At 42.5% G+C, this 24143-nt stretch overlaps 1 protein-coding gene across 18 annotated transcripts in view; it reads right to left on the bottom strand.

The window, feature by feature from the left end:
- The window catches only part of AKAP13 (A-kinase anchoring protein 13), a 203298-nt gene that overhangs the window by 61577 nt on the left and 117578 nt on the right, over positions 1 to 24143 (bottom strand). For 2 of the 18 annotated variants that reach the window (XM_033070341.1, XM_033070338.1), the window contains exon 1: positions 6099 to 6847. The exons of 14 other annotated variants lie outside the window; for them this stretch is intronic. In XM_033070341.1, coding sequence (XP_032926232.1) covers positions 6099 to 6179 — 81 coding nt within the window. In that variant the 5' untranslated portion in view covers positions 6180 to 6847. Of the gene's footprint in view, positions 1 to 6098; positions 6848 to 20646; positions 20914 to 24143 lie in introns of those variants that run through there. 2 more of the 18 variants (XM_033070340.2, XM_033070342.1) reach the window with 2 other exon arrangements.

Below are 24143 nucleotides of genomic sequence, written 5' to 3' on the forward strand. Positions count from 1 at the left end.
AACACAGTTTCAATACACAGCTTTTGAAGAAATGCCAGGAGAGAACCAGCTATTTTTCCCTACAGAAGCCTGGATGTGTTTATCTGCAGCTCAGACACAGAATGAATCATGGGAACACGTCCCCAGGCACCAAAGACTGAATCCTGCAGGATTTTCTGTTTGCCTGTGAAACACCAGCAGGCTAAACGTTCAAAGAGGCCTTTAGGACACCAGCTGGAGCTGTGAGCAGCAGATGGTTCCATTTGTCTTTCTGGGCACACACAGGTATTTCCTGACTCTCAGGGACATCTTCCTGCAGACGCTGAACTTGAACCTTGATGTGACTGAACACGCAAGAAAAGGATGGTGCTGGAGTGTCCTCCGTCCTGCAGGATCAGTGGCTGACCCCAGACTCCACTCCCAGGCTCTTCCTTCATCTTCCCTTGGTCTTGAACAAGGAATTATCTGATCTACTCCAGTGTGGTGCCTGCCCCTAAAACCAGGATCAGGACCTGCTTCTCAAAGACACTCCAGCAATATCCAGGGCAGAGCTGTGTGGTGGAGGCTCACTAGCAACAGGCACCTCGGGGCCTCTTCTACATTTCCAGCATGGAAAAGTCCTTTTTCTCTCCCTCTGGTTTTATTTTAACTCTTCTTGCCTTCCATTTCACAATAAAAAGAACACACTGACCTTTCAGGAAATCTTTCACTATTGCAAAAGTTTGCACTTGTCAACCTCGCTGGTTGTGATATAAATCAACATCTCCAGAGCACAAGGAACCAGATGACTTTAACTTTCATTTCCCAGCAGATCCCTAGAGATTCGTCTTCCCTCCATATTATTTTAACTTTGTCCTAAATGTGCAAGTTTCCATTTTTCTCCTTTTATTTTCCCCAGCTTCCAGACTATGATCTACCTTGCAGCTAAAACCAGATACTACTGCACATAGGAAAATATTTAGGAGAGTAATTGTAGCTTGCTTAGTGTATCATTAAGTACTTGGGCACCACGTTGAGGAATATCCATTTTAAATATCCACTGTAGAATAAAAGTAGTAGAGAAAAGCAATACTCTAAATACAATTATAATTAATTCCTTTCATAAGCAAAAATGACACAATGATTTTTTTTAGAAGTTCTATGTATATTACAATTATTTTCTAGGAAATTCCTGTTCCTGAAAATTTCCTATAGGGACTAAAGAAACTTGCACACATAACTGGAATTCAATGTTTATGCTGACCAACTTTTAACTTTACAATTCCATTTACAATGAAATTAGCCAGTTGCCTGCAATTCCTGCACTAGAAACTAAAGCAACAATTGATTTACCCCTTCACAAAAAACACCTTTCAAGATCCTCTGAAATAGTTTTGAAAAGGAGCATGAGGGATGGGGCATCTGGGGAAGGAATTTCCACTGTTTTCCTTCAACATCTGTTGCTGCAGAAAGACTCCATACACACAAAACTCACATCAAGAGCAAAAATCACTGCCTTGGCACTCATCTTGCCAGACAATATTAAGAGCAGACATATCAATTTGTTTGCAAATTCCACATTTATTTTTTATTTAAATCATTTTGGTAATCTCCCTGTGTATTTTCTTAGCTTTGGGGGAAGATATTAACAGGTGGATGCAGAAGACAAAGACATTCTCAAATGTAAGGCAAAAGAGACAACACTTGCATTTCTGCAATGACTTCTATGGAGATTTTTCTTCTAGCACTGTGAATATGCCACATTGAGTCTTTCACCTTTACAGAGCTGGTGACACTGTATGAGGACATTTTTTTCAAGGAGGTCCAAACCTCTCTCGTAGCAACAATCCAGCAGTGCTACAGAAAACTGCATTAAAGGATTTCACCAAAAAAGGCTCCTACAAGCACAGGACATGTTACATGACCAAATAAATTAGCTCTTTATGGAGCAAGAGCAACACTAAATTCCTAGAGTGCATTTATCCCCCAGCAATGTCCCAGTTGGGAAAAGGAACGTGTGCCCCAAGTACATTTTCCAGCCCTTGGCACTGGGATATCCTCCACCAGCAAAACTAAAATTCAACAGACCTTAATTAAGCTTCAAAAATAACAGCATTGGCTTTGCAAAAAACCCATCTCTTAACTAAATGGGAACAAAATTCCCACAACAGGTATGTGCCTAATGTGAAAATACAATAATTTCATTTAAGTTGCCCTCCCAGTTGTAATTCTACATGAGACACAAACAGGAAAACTCAAAAGCTCTTTACACCATTCTAAAGACACTTCTCTCCTTCTGTCCTTCAATGACCAGAACAGCATGGACAGATGTTGGATTAAAGTTCAGTCATTTTAGGCCCACAAAGTTTGATGAACACCACATACCCATCAGGGATATCCTTCCCTCAGAACAACTCCAAAGAAGGAATAAACTTGCTTATGTGTCAATAAAGAAGAAAAACTTCAACACAGAATGTAAGGAAGCCTCGTTTCAGTTAATTCAGGGACTTCTCCACATACTTTTCACTTAGGATGCTGCAAATGGCACTTTGCCTTATGTAAAGATCTAGAGGATCTTCCCTGGTGCTGGAGTAAAGCTACCAGAGCAGCCAGGAAGCAGAACAACTCATTAATAGTGCTGTCCTTTTAATTTCAAAATACCTTGATTAATAATTAATGTTGTTTTTAATTTAATGAATAATGTTCTTATCTTCAGCTGGAAGCTGAATGGGATCGGTTCATCTGAAAAGCAGAAAAATCAAACCTCACTGCCCCAGCTGTGAAAAAAACTTACTCCTGATACCTATCCTTAACAGCTTCAGCATTCACACACAGAGGTGAAATGCAGATTTAGGCAAACACTGTTAGAAAACATCCCCAGCTGCGATTACTCAGTCTCCCATTCCCAAAGCAAGTCTAACTCTTTGTAACTCTGCAAAGCACTGCCTGCTCATCCTCACTTGAATGCCTGTCTGACTTACATGTATCTAAGAGGTGCCAGCCAGCGTGGTTGTGGTATCCTGTCCCTAGATAGTTTTATTTGTGGTAGCAGGCACATCATAAAAATGAGACCGGGCTGCCAAGGCACACATGGGCACACTGAGACTTCCCATTTTGGGCTTGCAGTAACATAGCACAGACTGCTTTACCCTGCACGTAGCTGCTCAGAGCTCAGCAAAATGTTCAGACAAGCAGACATCCCACACACCCCACAACTTCTCCCTCATCTGCTACAGTGCAAGCCCAGCAGGAACAATGACAGCAAATTTTTATGTCGTTTCTGCATCATCCGGGCTTCCCTGCGTTCACTAAGTTCAGGATCCAAGTTCATCAAGTTCACATTGCTGAAGCAGCCAGTGAAGGACATAGAATCATGGAATCATAGAATGGTTTAGGTTGGAAGGCACCTTGAAGATGATGCAAGTCCAACACCTCTCTTGTAGACAGGGAAAACTTCTCTGATTGCTCAAATCACCATCCAACTTGGTCTTGAACCCCTCCAGGGATGCGGCATCCCACAGCTTCTCTGGACAAGCTGTGCCAGGGCCTCACATCTCTCCATAGTACAGAATTTCTTCCTAGGATGAAGTCCTACCTCCAGCAGGGACTGGGACACTGCTGGTAACCTGCTGCCTCTTGCTTTTTCATGTGTGGAGAGGAGGAAGAAACTATACTAAAGCCAAAAATAATTGCGTGCATCAACCCTCAAAATTGCTGAGGTTCATTTTCTTCATAACTTCACAAGCCACTGTTTCAGGCTCAATCTAAACATGGAAAATTTGAACCTCAAGACAGTGCCCTTCAGACAACACTTGCACTGCAAAATAATGGGTAGGAAACAAAAATTCTTTTGCGACTGTATCTAAGAATGGATACAATCAACACAAATATAATCTCATCTATAAACATTTAGTACCCAAAATGGCATAAAATCTTTTCTTCACCACACTGTCCTTTTTCAGCAGCTGATTTTGTCTCCTATGACTGAGTCACCATCCCTGGAGGTATATAAAAGATGTGCAGACGTGGCACTGAGGGACATGGTTTAGAGGTGGATTGACAGTGCTGGCTTAATGGCTGGCCTCAATGATCTTAAGGGTCCTTTAAACCTAAACAATTCTATGATAACTGAGTTCCCTATCTTAAAATTAAGCAAAGAACATACTCATCTACTACTCAAGAAATGACAGCTTGTCTGAGCCAACCTGCAGCCAAACTGTCTGGTGCTTTTGCAGGTATCTTGTTAAAATTTCATTGGCTCAAAGACTCTTGATGGATCCAATTTGGGTTTGTTGTCTTCTAAGAACCATATACTTGCTTTTCAATATTGAAGAAAACTTGTCCTCTTAACTCTCCAAAATACAATGGCCTAGATAAGGTACAGCTTTATTTCAGTATTTTAATGAAAACCAAACCCAACAGAAACCCCACCCCCAGCTCCCTCATTAAGGGCCTGATCCAACTCCCATTAACGTCAAGAGATGATCTGCCACTGACGCACTGAGTGCTGGCTTGGATCCCCAGATCATCAAAATTTAAGTTCATCTACCAGTTATATTATAGAAACCAGAGAAAATACGACTGATGTCTGAAAATCGAGCTAGAGTTGACTGTAGCTGTAGCTGTCACTAGCACCCTCCTATTTTAAACATCTGCAGGCTGTACAGCCCATGTTGGGAGCAGCAATGCGTGCACACACGCACACATATATGGACACTGAGTCATTTGCAGGAACAGGCAGTATAACCCACAGTTCTGAAACTCAGTTAGGAAAATATCAGTTGGAACTAACAAGAGCCACATTTTGTTATAGAATCTAAGCTTTGCTGAACAAAAACTAATTTAAGGAACTGGTGACATCAGAAATATTGAAGTTGGATAATTCTAGTGAATTGTATTTCAACCCAGGCATTCAGACACTCTTCATAAAGAATAAGACTGTGTTTTTTATTGGCAACCAAGATTGTCAGAGGTACCAGGTCTCCTCCCAAGAATTATTAAGCAGTCCTTTTTCATAGAAGTAGAGTGTGCACAATACAAAACATTTTTAATGACTCATACTGTGTATATAGACCGAATCTCATGAGATTCAATCCTCAACCAGCATCACTAACATCAGAGTTCTAAAATACTCAAAAAAATTGAGATGGTGGAGAAAACAACTTACAGCTATCTGTGCCACCAAAAACCAACGGGAACATTAAATCAAAGGAGAACACTTTCATTCATAACAAAGCAAGTTAACAAGAGTTAGGTCTATTTTAGTGCAGACAAAGTAGAACAAGAATTAATTGAAAATAAATTTGTTATATATTCTTGTCTTGACTTGGAAACCAAGTCAATCATGAACCAAAAATCATAAAAAAGGAAGCCATATGATCATGTAGAACCCCACTGCTTCAGCTAAGAAGAAGAAAGAGAAAAAGGGAGAGGGAAAGGAAATGCTCTTCCAGCAGTTAAGATCTCTGAATTGGACTGTGTTTTGCAGTCCCTCTGGCTTCTCTCCTATTTCCATCCACTCTGCCAGGAAACTGCTGAAGCTCCACAAAGCTGTTACAGAGACAGGACATTCCCAGACTGCCATTGTGCCATTTGGTGGAGCACTTGCTAATTTTAGATTAGAGGAGGAACACACTGGGACAATTAGCCAAGAGCCACTCCTGATTCTTGCTCCAGCCCATCCTCAGACAAAATCACACCCAAACAACAAGACTGACAGCAACCCTTCTAACACAAACAAAAAACAGAGGCAAAGGAAGATCCACCATGCCTTTTTTTGGCAGAATGCATCTTTTGGGGAACATGTGCCTTTCAACCACAAAAGCAAGCACTGGAAATGGAAACCCTTTTCCCCTCATACTAAAAACCCACCTGGGATTTCAAACCAGGGACTGTTTAAGGGCAGAGTGCAGGGAGCTCTCCCAAAGATGCCATGCCACAAGAGATTATCTAGTTGCAGAGATAATAATATTTGAAATTGTATAGTTTGATAACACTCAAAATCACCTCCATGCTGAAGGGCAAGAGCTCTTCCACCTGTCCCTCCCCTCTGCATCATCCCAAGGGATATGACTACAGCAAGGAACACATTGATCCCCCAGAGACAGGGAAAGGTAAATAAATATATACAAACATCATACCTTTAACAACACAACATCTACAGTCCTGTCCACCTTGGAAATGTCGCACAGGCTGTATCGCCGCTTGTGGCGTTCGTACATTTTGTCCGAAGAGCCGGGAGCGGAGGAGCAGAGCCCACCATGAACCCTGGGCTGAGCACAGCCCCAGAGCTCTCACATCTGTGCTCAGAGGAGTCCCAGTGTCTCAGCACACCAGCCTGCCCGAGCTTCTCAACAGGAAAACGAAAATCCCAGCGCTGCGCCCGGCTGATAAAGTCTTCTCGGAACAGATTTGCTTTTACAGGCAATGCAGGAACTTATAGCAAACAAAAGGCATTTGAAGACAGCTTTATACATATAGGATTATTATTTTTTTTTGCGAATGCTAAGAATGGTATCAGCCTTCCTGTTACAGTAATAATAATAAAAAGATGTTTTCCAGACAACTTTGATATCCAAAAAGCACCAGAATGAAAATCCTGCCTGAAAAGAGAACAAAAGCCAGATGTGTGCAGCAGGAATACTGACGCTCCAAGTGGAAAGGCAGAAGGTAGGCTCAGCCACGACGGGTCTAATTCAAGAAAAAAATGAAAACAGCCAAAAAACCAATCTCCGTATCCAACGCAAATACTGTCACCAAAGTGTTTTGTTTTTCACACCCTCATGCACAGAAAGAAACAACAACAAAAAAGTACTTTCCTCCTTCCGAGTCAGTTCCCTGTTCACCGGGCAAGACGGCTTGGGTTTGCGTTAAGTTTAAATTTCTAATGACAGCACTGGGCAAAAGGAAAGAAAATAATGAAATAAAGCCACTCCCTCCTGATTTGGGCTGGGACGTCACTGCTTGCCTTTTTAGTCCTGCACCAGTGTTCTCCCAGCTTTCAAATGTACTTTGCAGTTGTGGGAGCATGATTCAGAGAAAGGAAAAAAAAAAAAAAGAGGAGGGAGGGGGGAAGAAAAAGCAGCAGCTTTTCTTTGCCAGCCTGTTCCACCTCTGGCTGCAGGCACTTGATGTGTTTGCTCGGTGCAAAACGAGACTGAGAGCAAAGGGACGTGTTTTTCAAGAGGTAAAAAGACTCTTCCTACCCCCCAGGCCAGGTGAATGAAAGACAGTTTTGAGGTTAATGCTCTCCTAAACCAGGAATGGAAATTTATGATTTAATCAGCACACATGGAAAATAAAAAAAAAAGGGAAATCAGCCATTTACTTTTTTCTTGGTTTGTTTGCAACACAGAGCAAAGATCTCAGCAACTCACTGTCCAGAAAATACAATCTTCCCTCTTCTATTCTAGCCTGAAAGGCTGAGCTTTGTTTCTTGGGGGGAAAAAAACCCAACCCTAAAGTTTTTTGTCTTTCTAATGCCGGGGCCAGCGCGAGTCTCTCTGCTCTCAATAGCTCATTCACATCAGCTGGGCCCTGCATGCTCACTGCCACATGGTTTCCTGTTTTCAAACTGCCCCCTTGCAGCCCCCTCCGCTTTCCACCCCACCCTGACCTCTCCAGGGATGAAATCTTTCCATACTTCCCTGGCTTTAGACATTCTCTCATTCACCGATTCAAAAGGGAATGGGGGCGGTTCAAAATGAAAGGAAAAAAAAAAGAGAGAAGAAAAGGGGAAGCTGAGTTTTCGGAGACTGGGAGTCGTAGCGACCAGAACTCGCTGCTTTGCTAGATGGAAAAGCTGAAAATGCAGCAATTTTAAATCCCAAGCTGCAAAGCAGAAAGTGCAGAACTGGAAAAGCACTCATCAAGCCCAGGTTTAATTGCCGATCTCCAGCAGCCACCCTCGGCAGCGCCGGCAGAACTGGCTCACCTCCTGCTGCTGGGATTTGCTCCACTCCTGGAGCTCAGTTAGGGGGTTGTAGGTCTTTTCATCCAGTCCTGTAGGGTGGTCCCGGTTCCCTGGTTGTATAAGGAGATTTGTGGCCACCAGCTCAAACTCTGGCAAAGGTGACTCAAACCCTGCAGCCTACTGGAACGGATAAAACGCGAGTTCTTGGCATTTGAATGCAAGATGAGTCTTCCAAAGGAGATCTAAACCCATCTGCTGTAAGCAAGCACTCCAGTTTCTCTCTTCCCAGTGCTACCCAGCCTTCTGACTGCCCAAACACACTGCACCACAGCCTGCCTGTAACCCAGGAACTGACTCCCCTCCGTGCCCATTCAGTAAAACACCAAAATCCAGGAGTTTACAGAACCACCACACACTGCTGTGAGCTCCTGGATTGACACCCCAATCTGTACAGTCAGACTGCACAAAAACAGCTACCCTACAGATTCAGCAGACTCAGTAACCAAGCAAAGGGCATCTTTTCCTGAGACTCGATGGCAGAGTGGCCAGCCCTGACACAAAGACTGGCCTTGGGCAGGCTGGGACCCGCAGCTGATGAGCTGCTCCTGCTGAGGGACACAGGGACACGCTTACCTACTCAGTGCCAGGCTCTCCCCACACTTCCCTCACGCTCCAGTCTGTCCCTCACATCCCAAAGTTTCATCTCCACCACACCACCAGCTGAACTGAGGAGGATTCCTCTACCAGGCTGTCTTACAGCTACAATCCCTGGCTCAAGATCTCAGCCAATGACTCTGCTCTCTCCAACAATGAGCAGAGCTTCTGCTTTCAGTCTTAGGACACACACAATGTGGTCGTACTTTGGGGACTTTCTGGAGCCACCAGTTTTCTCCACAAGTAATGAGTCCCAGCAGTCATGTGCCCATCGAGACGAGGAATCAGAAATGGCTGTGACAGCATTCCAGCCCTTCAAACACTTCCATAAAAGGCAGGGATTTCCTCAAATCTAAATTTACAAGACAGGAACCCATAAACAAAGTATGTGAATTTAGTTCAGGTGTAGGAATTTGCAACAGTCACAGTGCCTTAATGATGCTCTAATGTTTCATTATGGAGGACCTTTTTTTTAAAAACTGATATAGTAGACAGATTTGTTTTCAAATCAATTTAATCACAGCTGCTGGTATAGCCAGCCAAGATTTACCCTAAAAACAACTGCACAGTTCTGCTCAGAAACTCTATTTAAAGCACTTCACCTTTGATCCAGAAAGAGATGTCCAGCTGCAGGGCTGAAGGAACGCCCACCATGCAGAGGAGGTGAGCATCACTACCTGTGACAATGAATCTTCCACAGAGATGCAAGATGGGTCCAACCTGCAGCTGCACCAACCAGTCTGTTGTGGCTCACATGACCTCACCCTTCTTGCAGGTAAGGGGAAATGAGATATGAGTTTCCCTGAGCTATGCATAAGCATTTTGGGATGGCCAAAAGCCACAAGTGACCCAGTGTGGGTTTTCATGGGACAGCAGGGAACAGAAAGCTCATGTGGAAGGTGCAGATAGATGGAGAGAAGCAGCCAGGGAAGCTACCAGACCCACACCAGGCTGGGTGACTCTGGGCACAGGATGTGTCCCAGGACTTGGTGCATGTCCTGTGAATCAAGATGATGCCCTGCCTTACTCCTCAATTATGTGTCTAGATCTAGTAAAGGTTGTCAGTTATCTCCTTGACTCCCCTATACCTTCAGCCACAGAGGGAAACAATCAACACACACCAAGAAAAAAAAAAACAAACCTTCTCTCCTTTCTGCTTTTTAATTTAAGCTTCCAAATCCCTCATTTATTCCATGAGTTTTTTTCTGTAGTTATGTTCCTGACTCACAGAAAAGATCAGGGGGCCAGTGACGACTGCAGCTACCCAAAGTGCATCTCATCTTCATTTCCAGACTTAACTGCTGAGGGGGGGTGGGAAACAGAACATAAACAAATAGAAGATAACGTGTCAGACACAGTCTCCCTTGGGAGACCATCGCTCTCTTCCCACATTAGGTGGGGCTTTTGCTGCATTGTTTCAGGCTAGAAATCTTGCCTTGCACACAGCCTGCCATCCACACAGGCACTGTTGGGCAGACACAGAACACGACTCAGCCCGGACGGAGCAGAACAAAAGCTTCCAGTCTCTTTTGTCCAACTATTTAAGGCAGTCCTTGAATACCATACAAGTGTTTAGACAGTATATAGCATTTATGCTCTGCAACACAATGAAGCAGACAATCAGAAAATAAAGATTAAATTTAAAAAAACCTACTCCAACGAGTAAATAATTCTCTCATATTTTGGCGAGCTGCTCAAAATGCAGAGGAGACGCAAGCAGCAGCCCCGGCCACTGGCTGCTGATGCGACAGTTCTGGGCTCCTTATTGAAAACATCTGGAAGCTCTGAGCCACTTTGTGCAGACAGGAGTTTGAAACTATCCAATCATTTCATATCCAAACCCAAGTCCAGCGCTGTGGATTCCAAGGGAAGGAAAAGAGGGGGAAGGAAAAAAAAAAACCAACCCACACTTGATCACACCATATGATCTGTAACTCATCCAGATAAAACTCCTCCTCCTCCTCCACCCGCTAACAGACCTCTTAATGACAAGGAAATCATGGTTATCCTGAAACAGAACTATTGTTATCTGTTTCAAATTACTTTTGCCATATCGTTATGAAACACTGCAATGATGCAATCTGCAGAAATACTCAGGCAAATTAACTTTTTTAACTGCGACTCTGATAGGAACTAATGGAGCAGCAGATGAAAGGAAAAAATTCTCCCAGTTTTAAGCAAGGCAAAACCCACTTTTGGGCACTAAAACGACGTGATAATAAATTCATCAGACAGTAAGAGAGAAGAATTACAATTTCAGTTGCTCTTTTCTTAAAAGAAAGCAGCTTTTCGGGAAGGCTTTTTAAAATTTCACATTTCTGGCACTTGCAAGGATAGACAAAACAAATGGCTTTTTTCCTAAAACTAAGCAGGGCAAAGGAAATCTGCACTCTAATGCTGCAAAGCCTGTAAGAGGAGCATGTCCAATCTGAAATGAGAGCACATCCATCGTGTCTGCTGGGAGGGAGGTCAGTGCCCAATGAAACCAGACCGAGATGGACACTCAAAGGTGGATTTTGAAGCAGACCAGGCTGCTGTTGACCACAGCCAGCACTCACACCACAGACCTTGGGCAAGAGCCCTGGATTTCTCATGCCATTTCTCATGTTTGCAGGAGCACTGCAACACTGAGAGGAGTTTTGTGGCTGACCCAGTCCCACTGTGCCTGTCCTTGTGCATCCCTGTGGGGTGGTGGCACTTTGGTCCAGAGCTGCATCCTTCTGACCATGGCATGGGCCACTAGAGTCCCACCAAGCTACAAGTGGCTCCAAAGGCTGGTTGTGATTTTGATTTCCCCTACAAGGTAGGGCACAGAAAGAAAAGGAGTCACAGAGAGAGACACAGACAGTCCTCCACAGCCAGACTTTATAGGAATCCATGCTACTCTAATGGGGAAGGTCAGTGACCAGAAACAAACCTTCACAATCCTGGCCCTAAAACACCTCCATCAGTTTGATTTAATCCTTGGAGCAAATCATTCACAGTACAACACAAGTTTTATTCTCCAGCCTGGGACTCTCACAAAACTTTCCTATTTAATTCATATATTCACACCAAGGTCTGGAGAGAGGCATTTCCTCACAGGGCAACGCTTTGGGACCACATGACAAGGCTGAATTTAACATCAAACAATCCACTGTCCAGCTGCAGCCTGTGTTTGAGCTCTAAGAGAACTGTCTGACACCAGCTAAAGAGCCATGAGGGAATGAGGAGGGCTTGGAAAGCTGTCAGACATACAGATATGTGGAGCATGTGTTTTGAGAAAATACCAAAACACCTTGAGAGACCTTCAGCCACTTCCTGACCTTCCCTTTTTCTAATATTTCTCAGAGACACAGCGTACATTTTTCAGGAATTTCTATTGTCCAAATAACCTTCAGAAAAATGCCAAAGCTTTGGTCAGCCACGGAGCATGCCTGAACATCCTTCCAGAGGAAGTCAACTGCCCATCTCACTGCTCCCAAATGGCTACAGGAGAAACACAACCCACGCAAGAGATTAGCAACCCCTCAGCTGACTCCACATCACTTTGCAAGATCTGCTTCTTCCTTTACCAAAAATAACCACAACTGGGATGTCTAGCTGGCTGAAGTGCTGTGGGATCTTGGACCAGGCCACAGATATTTATTCAGTGTTATGGGAGTTGAGAGAAATACTTCTGCTGTCAAGCACTGGACATGTTGCTTTGCTCTGTGGATTTCAACATCCAAAAAGAGGGAAGGGAAAACACGAGTGATAAAGCAGGAACAGCCCCAAAAGAAGCTGGAGAGAAGCACCTGAGCTGTCAACTGCAGCAACACAAACCAGCTGCACATCCTCTGTGTCCTCCTGTCAGCTGCACGGGGTCTAAGGACTTACAGATTGGGTCAAACACCAAAAAAAATGAGGACTTCTGTAAGGAATAACACAATCTGCAACCAAAACAAGTGGATGGAAGATAATGCTTTGATTTCACAGCTGGCACAGCCCGGCCTGCTGAAGAAATGACGTTCACTTCTCTCACCTCATCCAACACTGAAGTTGGTCCCAATAGATTTGTTCATGCTTTCCTTTATGGTTTTCAGTTGCTGGCAATAAAAATGTAAATTTTACGTGCACACAATGTGTGATAATCTTCACTAATTACTGTGATTCTCTTATAAAGGAAGGATTACAATTTTGGGGATCTGGAAGGATAATGACATAAATAGAAGTATTTAAAATAGAAAATTGCATTTATAGGAGTTTGAAAACCACTGTAAGCACTATACAAGTCACTGGAAATTGGTTTGCACAGACCATCCCTCAAATACCTGAAGGCCTGCTGAAGCCCCATCAAGCAATGTGTAATAGTTTGTCCTACAGAGCAGTTAAGGAAGACATCATTGCATTTGTCTCAAATGCAAGAAAAAGGGGATGTTTCATTATCTATAAAGGTCACAAATTAAAAAATCAAAGGAGTTTTTAATTTTTATAAAATCTATAATAAAAAGGCATATTCTAACATGATTGAGATAGATACAGGATATAAGAAAATACTGATTTACACAACTAAAAACTTATGTTCTGTTCTCCCATAACAACACATTCTAGAAAGATTGAATCTCTACGGTTCAAGGCAAGAGGTTAAAAATTATCTCAAGTTTTTTGTGCAGGAAAACAAAGCACCTCACATTTCCAGAGTGCAGAAAACATCCCTGTGCTCTGAACTGAGCCCCAGTGCTGCAGGCAGGGCACAGGAGCAGGCAGACATCGCCTGAGCCACCCCAGGATGCCTCAGCACAACACGAGATCAGCGCCATGAAATGTCTGGTGGATGGTTCTGTCTGATGAATGATGTCTTCGGCTAAAAACAGAGACAGGCTAGCAGATTATGTAGATGAATTGGCGGATAAAGCCCAACAAAAATGACGCATGGCATGAGTGAGTGAAATTAATGGACAATATAAAAATGACACATCTTGAACTGAGGAAATTATTCAACTTTTACCATTCTTTCAAGCCCACAGTTTAAGGCACTGTAATCTAACTGAAAAACAGAGACGGGTCATTCAAATAAATCATGCCAGAAAATGATTCAGCTTCCCTTCTTTTTTTTCTTTTTTTTTTTCCTTTTTAACTGAAGTCCCTAGAACTCAGCCCTTAGGAAGCCCACACGACCCAGTGTATTGTCCTGGTCAGGCACTCTGTCAAATGGGAAAAAGTGATCTTTTCTTTCATCTTGTAATTGAAAATCTGGGAGGGGAAGCATTGGGAAAGCAGAGCACTGTACAAAGGCAGCCATCATATTCCCAGGTCAGCTTTTTCCTTGGTTTCTAATGAAGGCAGTGGATTGAGGACACTGTGGCATTTGTTTTGCCCTTCCAATCTTTCTGTTTGCTTCGTGGGAAGGAGGATCTCAGCCCTTAGGGGTAACTGAGATGCTCTGAGTGCAGCCAAGCCCCTCTCCCAGCAAAAACACACACTCCAGATCACCCTCCTACCTACACCTGCACCCAACCAATATTTTTGTGCCCTCTCTCCATCCGTTTGGAAACCTGCAGTGAAATCCAAGGCAAACTTTGAGAGGAGGCATTCGGAATTCAGCTCCTGCCTGGGAGGTCTGCTGTAGGACCACATGAGTATTCCTCTGCTCACTGTTTTATCCGTTTCCCTGGTAGTCCTGGGTAAAGAATATTAAACAAACATGTCTTTACAGCTCAAGAGCCCAGGAGAGAATGTTGACCCTGTGGAAAAAAAACCTGGTTTTATCCATTTTTACCCCACTTTCATCCCTCTGGACTAAAGATGTATATACAAGGGTAAGGATTCATTGGGTCCACAAAGCCATCATTAAGGACTGCTACATCAATCCATGCTGAGTATGTTCTCCCCTACAGCCTGGTTTTAGAAAGTATTTTCAAAGGAATTTCAGGGCATAAAACATGTATAATTACAGCCAGATATGTGGAAGCATCACCATTAGTGAGGAATTTTCTCAACAGTTGATGCTGCTCCCGAAAAAGAAGAAAATATTTATTCTAAGGTTATAAACTAACATACCCTACACCTCTAACAGCTTTTCAAAGATCCCTCTACAGTAACATTTGTTGTTGCAAGGTTAAATCCTAACTGGAATAATGGGTCCCAAGCCCTGTCCCTATGCCTCTCCACTCAGTTACAGACAGGGAATGTCAGACCAGCACAGGTGCTTTAGCAAAGTTTTAGCTGCTGAGCTTTTGTGCTCCCCTCTCTCATACCCCAGCTGCCAGAGATGTTTCATTTCCATATATTTAATAGCTTTTTTTTCAATAGACGAATAAATTTAAGACAATGGATGATGATAAATGGTGCCAAAAATGTCAAAAAGCAGCATTTATTATATCCTGCAATTTCCCTGAGTTATCCTTCTGATTTGGACTGTCCCAGGAGCTGCAAATTGCTGTGCTGCAGATAAGGAAAATGGAGCATCTGAGACTTCTTGCCAGTGACTACAAGGAAAGGGTTGGTTTTGTTTTTCTTAGGAAAAAAGAGGAAAATGTTCCGAAGGTTTCTCTTCAGGCTAAAATCCAAAGCATTTACAAGACTCAGGAGCACAAAATCTTGCAGATAAACCAGCAGAACTGATGCCAGTTCCATCTCAGCAAACCAGTAATAGCAACAGGGAGGAATGCAGATTATGCAGCATCCTTCTCTAAAGAAAAAAAAATCTGTTATACAACAGTTAAATAATTTAACTACTCCAAGTTATTATTCCTCAGTTAGTCTTTTTTGGCTATCATGCAGCACTAGTCTCTTCTGTTTCTGAAGTTTGCCTTTCGGAGGAAAAAAAGGCAACTTCAAAACATGCAAAAATTAATGAAACCCATATGTGGGATACTGTCATTATTCCATGTTTATAAGAGGATCAGGTTTTGTTAAATGGGCTTACTTAATGCAGACACATAAGCAAAAAAACCCAGCAAAAGATCTGAAAGCTATTGAAAGCAAAAGATTTTCACAATTTAAACTAAAAGTCACTATATATTGGGGTGCAACTTTGTTTATGGCTTCCCTGACAGCTTAGAAAGTTCTCCTAACCAGAGAAATGTCTCCTAGATAAGATTTTACCTTTTTGATTCTTTTCACCCTCATACTGTATTTAAGCTGGGCTAACCTAAAAATCAATGGCTTATGGAAACATTTGCTGATACAGCCATGCAATTTTGACTTTTTTCAACAGCTGTTATTATTTCATGTTCTTTTTTGGCTAGGCCAATTGGTAAGACTGGAAGAAAATAAAAGTTGGGCTCCTTTCCTGACTTTGGTCTCTCTTTAGAGGTGCTGCAGTCAGCACCTTGTTCCCCTCCTTGTAATGGGAGTCTGGGGGGAAAAAGGCTCAATGTCCCCTAAGTCTGGTTTTCCCCACCAGACTTAGACAAGAAATAAAGGAAATACATCTCAAATACAGGCTTAAAATACCCCCTGCTGCTGCTGCTTTCTGCCCATGCAAGGGGCTAAAATTAAAACACCCTCCACTGCTCGTCTTCCTGGCTCACATTTGCACTTCAATCCACAATAAACCCCAGGTTTGTCTTGTCTCCCCTCCTGCTATTTCATTGCTGGGATCCAGACACCTGCCAACATCCTCTGTAAAAAATAACACACAATACATTTGAAGAGCCAAGCTGCCACAAGGCATTTGGTGCTTCAGACAGTGCTACTTCCCAGGCAGAGAACATGCACTGTTCACAGGAAGGTTGCAAAAAAACAGAATGTACTTTTCTTGTGAATCTAATGATTGCCTAACCAAAAAAAACCCCACCAAAACCCAAACAAATTCAACCAAAATCCTATTTTCAACATTTAATTCAGCTGCTAGTTGAAACAAGATGTTTCTATCAAAATTCTGTTTTCTTGAAAGGGAAGAAAATAACTTACAAAGCTTTTGAAGTGCTCCAGTCTTCTTTAGTGTGCATTCAAACTCTCAAGAGTCAAAGAAAGCCAATATCCCATGCACAGATTGTTTTCTTTCCCCTTACTCTTTTTAACAGAGAGGACTTGTTTAATCTTACCTTCAAACTTCTTACTTCCCTGCCATGCACTCCTAGAGTCTCTGTCAGTTGTGCCAATGCTTGCCCAAAAGGACAGTCATAAAAAAACCCAGTTTAAACAGAAACTGCTTATCTGGAGGAGGGAGAGCCCCAGGTTCACAAGCAGAGGAGATATTTCAGCATTAAAGAATTCTCGGAGCTACTCCAAGGCACAAATTTTTGTTGTCTGCTGCACTGTAAGGATTTTAAGCCCAGAAAAAAGCTATTTATTTAGTCTATATACACAGATTTATAACAAAGGCAGAGGATCCATCTGCAGTCTTGTGGGTGCTTTTTCCATCGTTTATAGCATATAAAGGAAAACTCAGCTTCCTCAAAGACAGAAAAGAAGAAATAAACAAGGCTTGACAAGAAAAATCAAACACTGTCCCCCAAATATACAGCTATGAATTAAAAAAGCTTTTTGAGATGCCTCTTGACGTCTCCTCAAAACACATTAAAACACAGAATTTGCAAAATGCCCTGAAACCCATTTCTGCCCACACTGCAGGGAGGAGTTTCTCTCACCCCATCCCTTTGTAAGACTCCAGTCTTTCAGTCATGCCTCTCTCTGGTTATCTACAGGTAGGGATATTTGGGCATGATGTAAGCAACCTTCATTCTCTTTTAAAAGGCTCAAAAAGGTAATTACTACTCTGTTTTGGAGTGCAGACATTTGAAGCTAAAATTTCTTTTCCTGGGCAAGCAGGTCAGTGTTTCCTCACCTTGTTATGGCCAATGAGTTAAAATAAGAAATAGTGGAACAAAATACCAAGGAATCCTTCTTTAATCTTAGTAGATTTTAACAGCCTCTCCATACTTTTGGTAAGAATCAGTCCTGTATTATGGAAAGGCAGAAGAGATTTCATACTCCTAAACACAAGATCTCAAATTGAAACTAACATTTCAGAGAACTGCACCTCCAGCCTTTGAAAATGTGTATTTTGGAAATATTCCTCCCAACCGCTTTCAGGCATTTAATATGTCCAGCTGTGTTAAGAAACCAAGCAAAATGTGTCAAGTAATTCAGGATTATGATCTTTGTTTTTTGATTTATGGAGGCAAGCACAGTCTCAGACACAAGAAAAACAAGTCACTTGATGCTAAGCAGACTCAGTACCAGGGCTCAGACTAATGAGCAAGGCGAGGTTTCACGTTCCTGCCTCTTATCTCAGCAGCTGGAAGGACACCCCAGGAGGAGGGAGAGCACAGCCAGGGAGGGGCAGAGCCAGCCCCAAGGTACCTGCAAACACAGGGCTGGTGTTCAGTGGGGAGGATGGAAATGCTCCAGGAGAGGGAGAGTGGTATTGGAGAAAGATGAAGGTGAGGATAACTGTGCCCCCAAATAACTAAGTGCAAAAATGAGGAGAAAGTGTTATTAAGTGGCTGTCATGTATCAGGGCAAAGTCTTTAGGGAGAAGTAATATCTGACCAGGCTGAGGAAACCATAAGCCACCCATCAAGCCTTCTGCAGATCTGAAAGGAGGGCAGCATACCATAGGTTAAACACAGAATAGGAACAATTCCTCTGTTTCAAACTACACAAACAGAAGAGAAAGCAAACAAGGTAATCCAGAAATATTTGTTCTATTTTTTGGATTAGTCTCCTGGGCACAGCTACCGCCTTCATTTTCACCGAGTACATTTCTGGCACTGAGATGATAAATACAGCAAGGAAGAAGGGAGGGAGCAGTTAAGTTCACTGCTCAAGAGAAAATCAGAAAGTTTGCTACATCAAGTACATGCTTATTTAGGGATAAATTTACTGTATAAGTGAAGCAAAAAGAGAAGTGGAAGAACTTTATTAGCTGGAAGAGACCAAGTACAAAAGAAAGCAGTTTAGAATTTGCTCCCATCTGTTAATTCCTACACAGCTGATGAAGTCTATTTCATTAAACCGCTGCAAAATGTTTTATGTTCTTGTTACAGCCTCCTTGCTGGGGTTATTCCAAAGCAGAAGTCCAAAACACAGACCATAGCAGTAAAAAACAAAGTGTCAACGGAAATGAGGTAAAGCAGCACTGAGAAGAAACTTTTATCCTTTGTGTCTACCTGCACTTGGCTCCCAATAAAAAAAAAAAAAATCACTCTTGTCCATGGTTTGTACACATCATTTGGAGAACATCAACTCTTTGGCATAATTTATGACTAAAGTCTTCTACCAAAATTCAGAAGTTTCCTATTCTTGAAGGTTTCAATTAATTTGGTATTATGGCAGCAAGGACAGCTAAGAGTGCCCATAACCAAACACAACACCAAGGCACTGCTCTGGCCCTGGGGATTTTAATTCTGACCTGCAGCTGTACCAGCTCAGCCAAACCTACTCCCTCCCAAAATTTTATTTTAGATATCACATGCTTGGATACCAAATCCCACATTCCTTCTGGGTAGACTACAATATTTGAATTATCCACTGCAACATTAACCATCTGTTCTTGTTTCACAGTCCCAAGCTTAAAAACCTCCCCAGCACCACCAGTCTGTCCTGTACCACTGCCAAGCCAGGGGGCCATCAGTCTGCTCAGTGCAAGGATGCTGCATGAAGAGGCAAACATTTAGTTATCACCCAGGCTTTTATCTCATCTGATGTTTTAACAGCAGTTTGAGCCCAGAAACATTCTGCAACACAGCTGAGTCACCCTGGGCCACACCAGGATGTGTACAGAACACCAAGCAGAAACACACACTGAGCAGAGATAGCTGAGATGCTGGAGGAAAAAAAACAAAAAAACAACAGGTTTCCACCTTTGCATGAAAATAATATAATAAAGGAAGTCAAACAACCTAAAATAGGTGGGAAAAATCTGAGAACAATAACAAAAGGGGAAATCTGTGAAAGGACTATGAGGTGACATGCACTTTGATTCCATGTTTCCATGGAAAAAGTTTAACAGTACTTATTATCTTCTTACTCCCATCATTCTTTTCAAAAGTCAGAAATGCTATGCCTGGATACTGCTAGAGCCTGCTTCATCAGTGGCCAAGAGTTCATGTTCATCTCTCCTATCTGTCCCATGAATACTCATAAAAATCCAGAACAAATGTATGGGAATATAATTAAAATCTATTTATTTTATTTATAAGGTTTTCCTCTAAGGTGGTGTGACATCCAATGAACTGCAAAACACATAATCTACACAAAAACATAAATGGTAGCCTGTCTACACTGTCAGGGGCCAACTCTGGCTTCCAAAATATCAGAATGGAACTAGGTAAGTTCCTTCAGAAGGATAAAAACCCAGTGATCTGATACACCAAAGGACCATTTGTCATAATAATGCAACCTCCATCAAAAGTCCAATTTGGTCTCCCATGTTATCATCTTAATTTTCTCTATATTTAGACCAGGAATTCAGAGTGCAGTAACCATTCTACTGTACACCACTTACACCACAAAACTTCTAAGATATTTCACACAAAAATCAAAGAACCCAGAGGATAAAGGAGATTGGACCATTCAAATCCAGCACAGTATTTTCCTTCATAAGGTACAATATTCAATGCCAGCATTCCTTTGCTAGAGTAACAGTCTTATATATCCATAATTTTATGGAAAGTATGGATCCATGCTTTCATGACTGCATAAAAAATGAATGCATCAAACCACTGGAAGAGAACTCCAAACCCAGGATTTTCTATACTTAAAATCTGTTAGATCTGTACTTTACAAACTTTTAAAATAAGAGTCCTCATATTAAAAAAGTCTCTGAAAGCTACTTTAATACACAGATGTAAAATAATGTATGAGTGAACTCCTTTGTCGAAGCAAGCCATAAGTGAGCATTGCATAAGAACTGTAGTTACTGAACAGTTGTCTTCAATCTCAACCATTTCAAAACTACAGCAAGAATATACACACAACTCTGCCTTTGAGGTAACAGCATCTGCAGATGAAACTGCAGGTAGGTCTTGATGCCTTTAACAATGAGTGTGAAAAAACAGAGGGATAAACTTCACTGCGACAGGAAGGATGGCAGAGCCAGATGTTTTGTCAGAGAAAATGATGAAAAACCAGAGTATCAGGCAGCAATCTTTGCCTCTGAAGAAAGTGGCTGAAGGGGAGGGCGTAGGGGAGGAGAATGAACAACTCACCATCTCCAGAGATCAGCGGGGGCTGGCACAAGCCCTTGGCCACGGTGGGGGCGGCGCGGGCGCCTTCATCTGCCCCGAGCCAGAGCTGGGAGCAGCATCCCTGCCCTGAGCTGGGGATTTGGCTCCCTGTCCACGTTCCTGCCTCGCCCCTTAACATCCGTGAATCCTGTGACTGAGCTTGGAAACTACCGTCTTGAGCTGGGGATTATCAGCATTCTGGATAAAAAGGCATCGGAAGTGCAGCACCCAGAGAAATTCAGTGCAGGACAAAAAAACCTGCCACAATAGTTGTATAAACGCCTTCAAGGCATGAGTAATGGTAAAGGCTAAAGAACCCCAGCCTGGTTTGAATTTCTTTTTATTTTCTGTCCCCCAGCTTTTATTCTGGCTCCCTGCAGCTTGTGTGGCGATGCCCAGAGCAGCCAGGCTGATGTGTCCTACACAGCAATGAATTCACTCAGGGCTGGCCAGCTGACACAATTTCCTCACAGAGCTCAAAGCCTCTGCTCTGAGCATCCGGGGCAGACACAGGATGCTGGTGGGTGTGAGAAAGGGCCTGGCAGATGACAAGCCCAAAGCCTTGACCCGATGGGTAAGTGTGTGTCAGCCTCCAGCATCAATGCCAGGCTTAGGGCAGGCTCCCTTTTGGCTCAGTTTTTAAATGTTTACTGTAGTTACAGGACAACATTTGCAAAGAGAGGGTTACACAAGTGATTTTAAAGAGGCAGGATGAGAACATAGCCTATTGTTAAGGCTGCACTTTCCACCACCAAACCCAGCTCTGATTTGTTTCCAACACTTCAGCCACTTGTTCTGAAATTACCCAAGCTGTTGAGGAGATTCCCAGACTATTCTGGAAAAAAGGGATTTGCAACCCCCATCTCATAGTATGTACATTTGTACACCCATGCAGATGGAGAAAATGAACTTTAGTACACACAGACAATTCAGATTTTGTCAGGTCCTCAGGGTGAGTTTGTTAAAATAGTTAATTCCTAAGGAAATAAATCGGAGCCTGGTTCAGTAGTTTGGAACCATGAAGCATCACTTGATCTGACAACAACTGCACCAGACTCTGTTCTTCAGCAGCAGCCACAGGAGGTGGGTGACACTGTACAATTTGGCCAGAATTTTATCCATTTATCTGATGACTCCAAGGAAGAGAAACATGAGCGATTACAGCTGGGGGGAAGGAAAAATCCCTGCATTCTCCACATTTGTCCATCCCAACACTCATCCCAGTGCCATGTGGGTCTCTACTCTCTCCCATAAGCTCTTTTCCATCCCATTCAGACCAGCCCCTTCTTCCCACCTTACCAGTCCTGCCATCCCAGCCCCCTTCCTTTGCTCACCCTGCCAGACTCTGGTCAAGCAGTTCCTTGCTCCTTTCCCCAAACCTGGGGGCCTACAACCAAAACCAATGGGCAACAACAGACCTGAGGCTCTGTCCTGCCAGCATCATCTCTCTTATCTCTAACAGCTCCCAGGGAAGGAGGTTTCCTGGCCTCCCTAGGTGGTCTTGCAACAGTTTTATGATGGTAACAGGATGTTTTCACAACATCCAGCCTAAATCATCCTGGCAAATTAACAAATCAGTAAATTAAACTGCCATGGAAATCTGGGACTTTAATAACCACTATTACATGTTGGCAGACTGCTGGGTTGCACAATGGTTTTCTTTTTGCTGCACCAAATAACTTCAGTTCTTTCAATCTCTTCTCACGTTTCTTAATCTCTTCTCATTGTTTCCTTCTGGACACTTTCCAATCTTCCAATCCTGTGTCTTCCTCTGAGCAGGGCACCCCAGAATGGATTTGATGGCACTGGTGATGTCTCCACAGTGCCACACATGAGTAAGTCACCTCACACCTTATGGAAGCCACTCCTTCAAATATAACTCAAAACAAGATTTGTCTCTCTTGCAATAGCTCTTGTTGTTGATTCATTTGTATACCACTAAAAAAAGCTCAATCTTATTTTAGCCTATCCCTCTCCAGCTTAAACCTGCCTTGGTAAAAGTGCATTTTGCTTTCTCTTTTGTAAATGCAGCACTCAGTGTCTGCTTTTGTCTCTTATCTGGATGTGCTCTCCAATTTCTTAAGGTCACTCTGAGCCCTGACCCTGTTCTCTCAAGTGCCTACAATCCCTCCTGACCTGATATCATCTGAGTGTTATAAACATACCTCCATCTCCAAATCATGACTGAAAATATTGCGTTTCCCCCCAGAAAGTGACCTTGCTGATGCATCAATTGTTACTGCACTACCTGGATCACTGGAAGGATGAAAGTTTTCTAAACTTCATTCTCTGCAACGTCTGAAAACACAGACATCAATTAAATACTGAATCCTCTGGTAAAGGTAGGATGCATTCAATTCAATAGGAACTAAGTAATACAAATAATAAATGCAATGGGAAGGCTATTTCCCAGAATATATCTCTGCTCCTGAGGTCAGCCAGCTACAATTTCTCAGTCACAAGCTCAGACAACCAAAACCATTGGATGAACCCAGCAGCACAACCTCATCCATCCTGCCACATGAACACAAAGATGCAGCAAATAATGAATCACACCCAATTCCTGGAATCAACACAAGAGAAGTATATCAGGGTTCAGTTAATTTTAAACTGCTGCTTTACTTTTATGGTGCTGCAGCCACAGGCTCCACTTGAAATTATTTTAATATTTTAGCATGCAGAAACCTGATTTCTCATCAGAGTTAAAAATTATTCCATTTTAAAAATGCTTAAGTCTCATTTTAATAGATCACATCAAGTGATCACATCAGCCCTACTCAAGATTCCCAAAGTAAGCAGGAAGATAAGGACCAGGAGAGTCTCCATCAGGGTAAGCACTCACTGCCCACCATGCAAGGAGCCTGGGAAGTTCTGGTTACTGGGTTTTATAGCTGAGCAGATACAACCTCTGAGAAAAAGAAATTTAAGAAATAGGTAATTTAAAAACTTATTTTAATTGGAAAAAAACATTTTTTCCATTATTTTCTCTTTAGTGCTTATAACCGTACATTATTTTCCTAAACATTTTTTAGCAGCAGTTTTTCCATGACATGCACAAGAGTCCTCTGAAATGACACAGGAGAGTGTATCAGATCTCACATAGGAGCACAGGCATCACAGTTCCAGCTAATTCTAAAAATTCTTCACAATTTTTCATTCTTCATAACCCAGTTTGGAGTTTCCCCCTTCTCTCTCCAGAGTACTTGAGGTACTGTTCTTCAGCCTGACTGAACTACACAAGAAATTGCACTTTTTAAACTCCAAGACTGTTTTTTTTTAAGCAACTTGTGCTTATGAAAAGCAGTGTGCAAGTTTCTCACCCATAAAAAAGGAGTTAACAATAATTCCCAAGATCCAAAATTGCTGACAGCACCAGCAATACCTGCAGCTCCTGACCAGGGGCAAGCACCAACACTTCTACTTGCAGCAAGTTCAGAAAACCACCTTTACTAACCACAAAGTGTCTGTAATGAGAAGCC

The sequence above is a fragment of the Catharus ustulatus genome, chromosome 12 (genome assembly GCF_009819885.2).
Source record: "Catharus ustulatus isolate bCatUst1 chromosome 12, bCatUst1.pri.v2, whole genome shotgun sequence".
Lineage (NCBI taxonomy): Eukaryota > Metazoa > Chordata > Aves > Passeriformes > Turdidae > Catharus > Catharus ustulatus.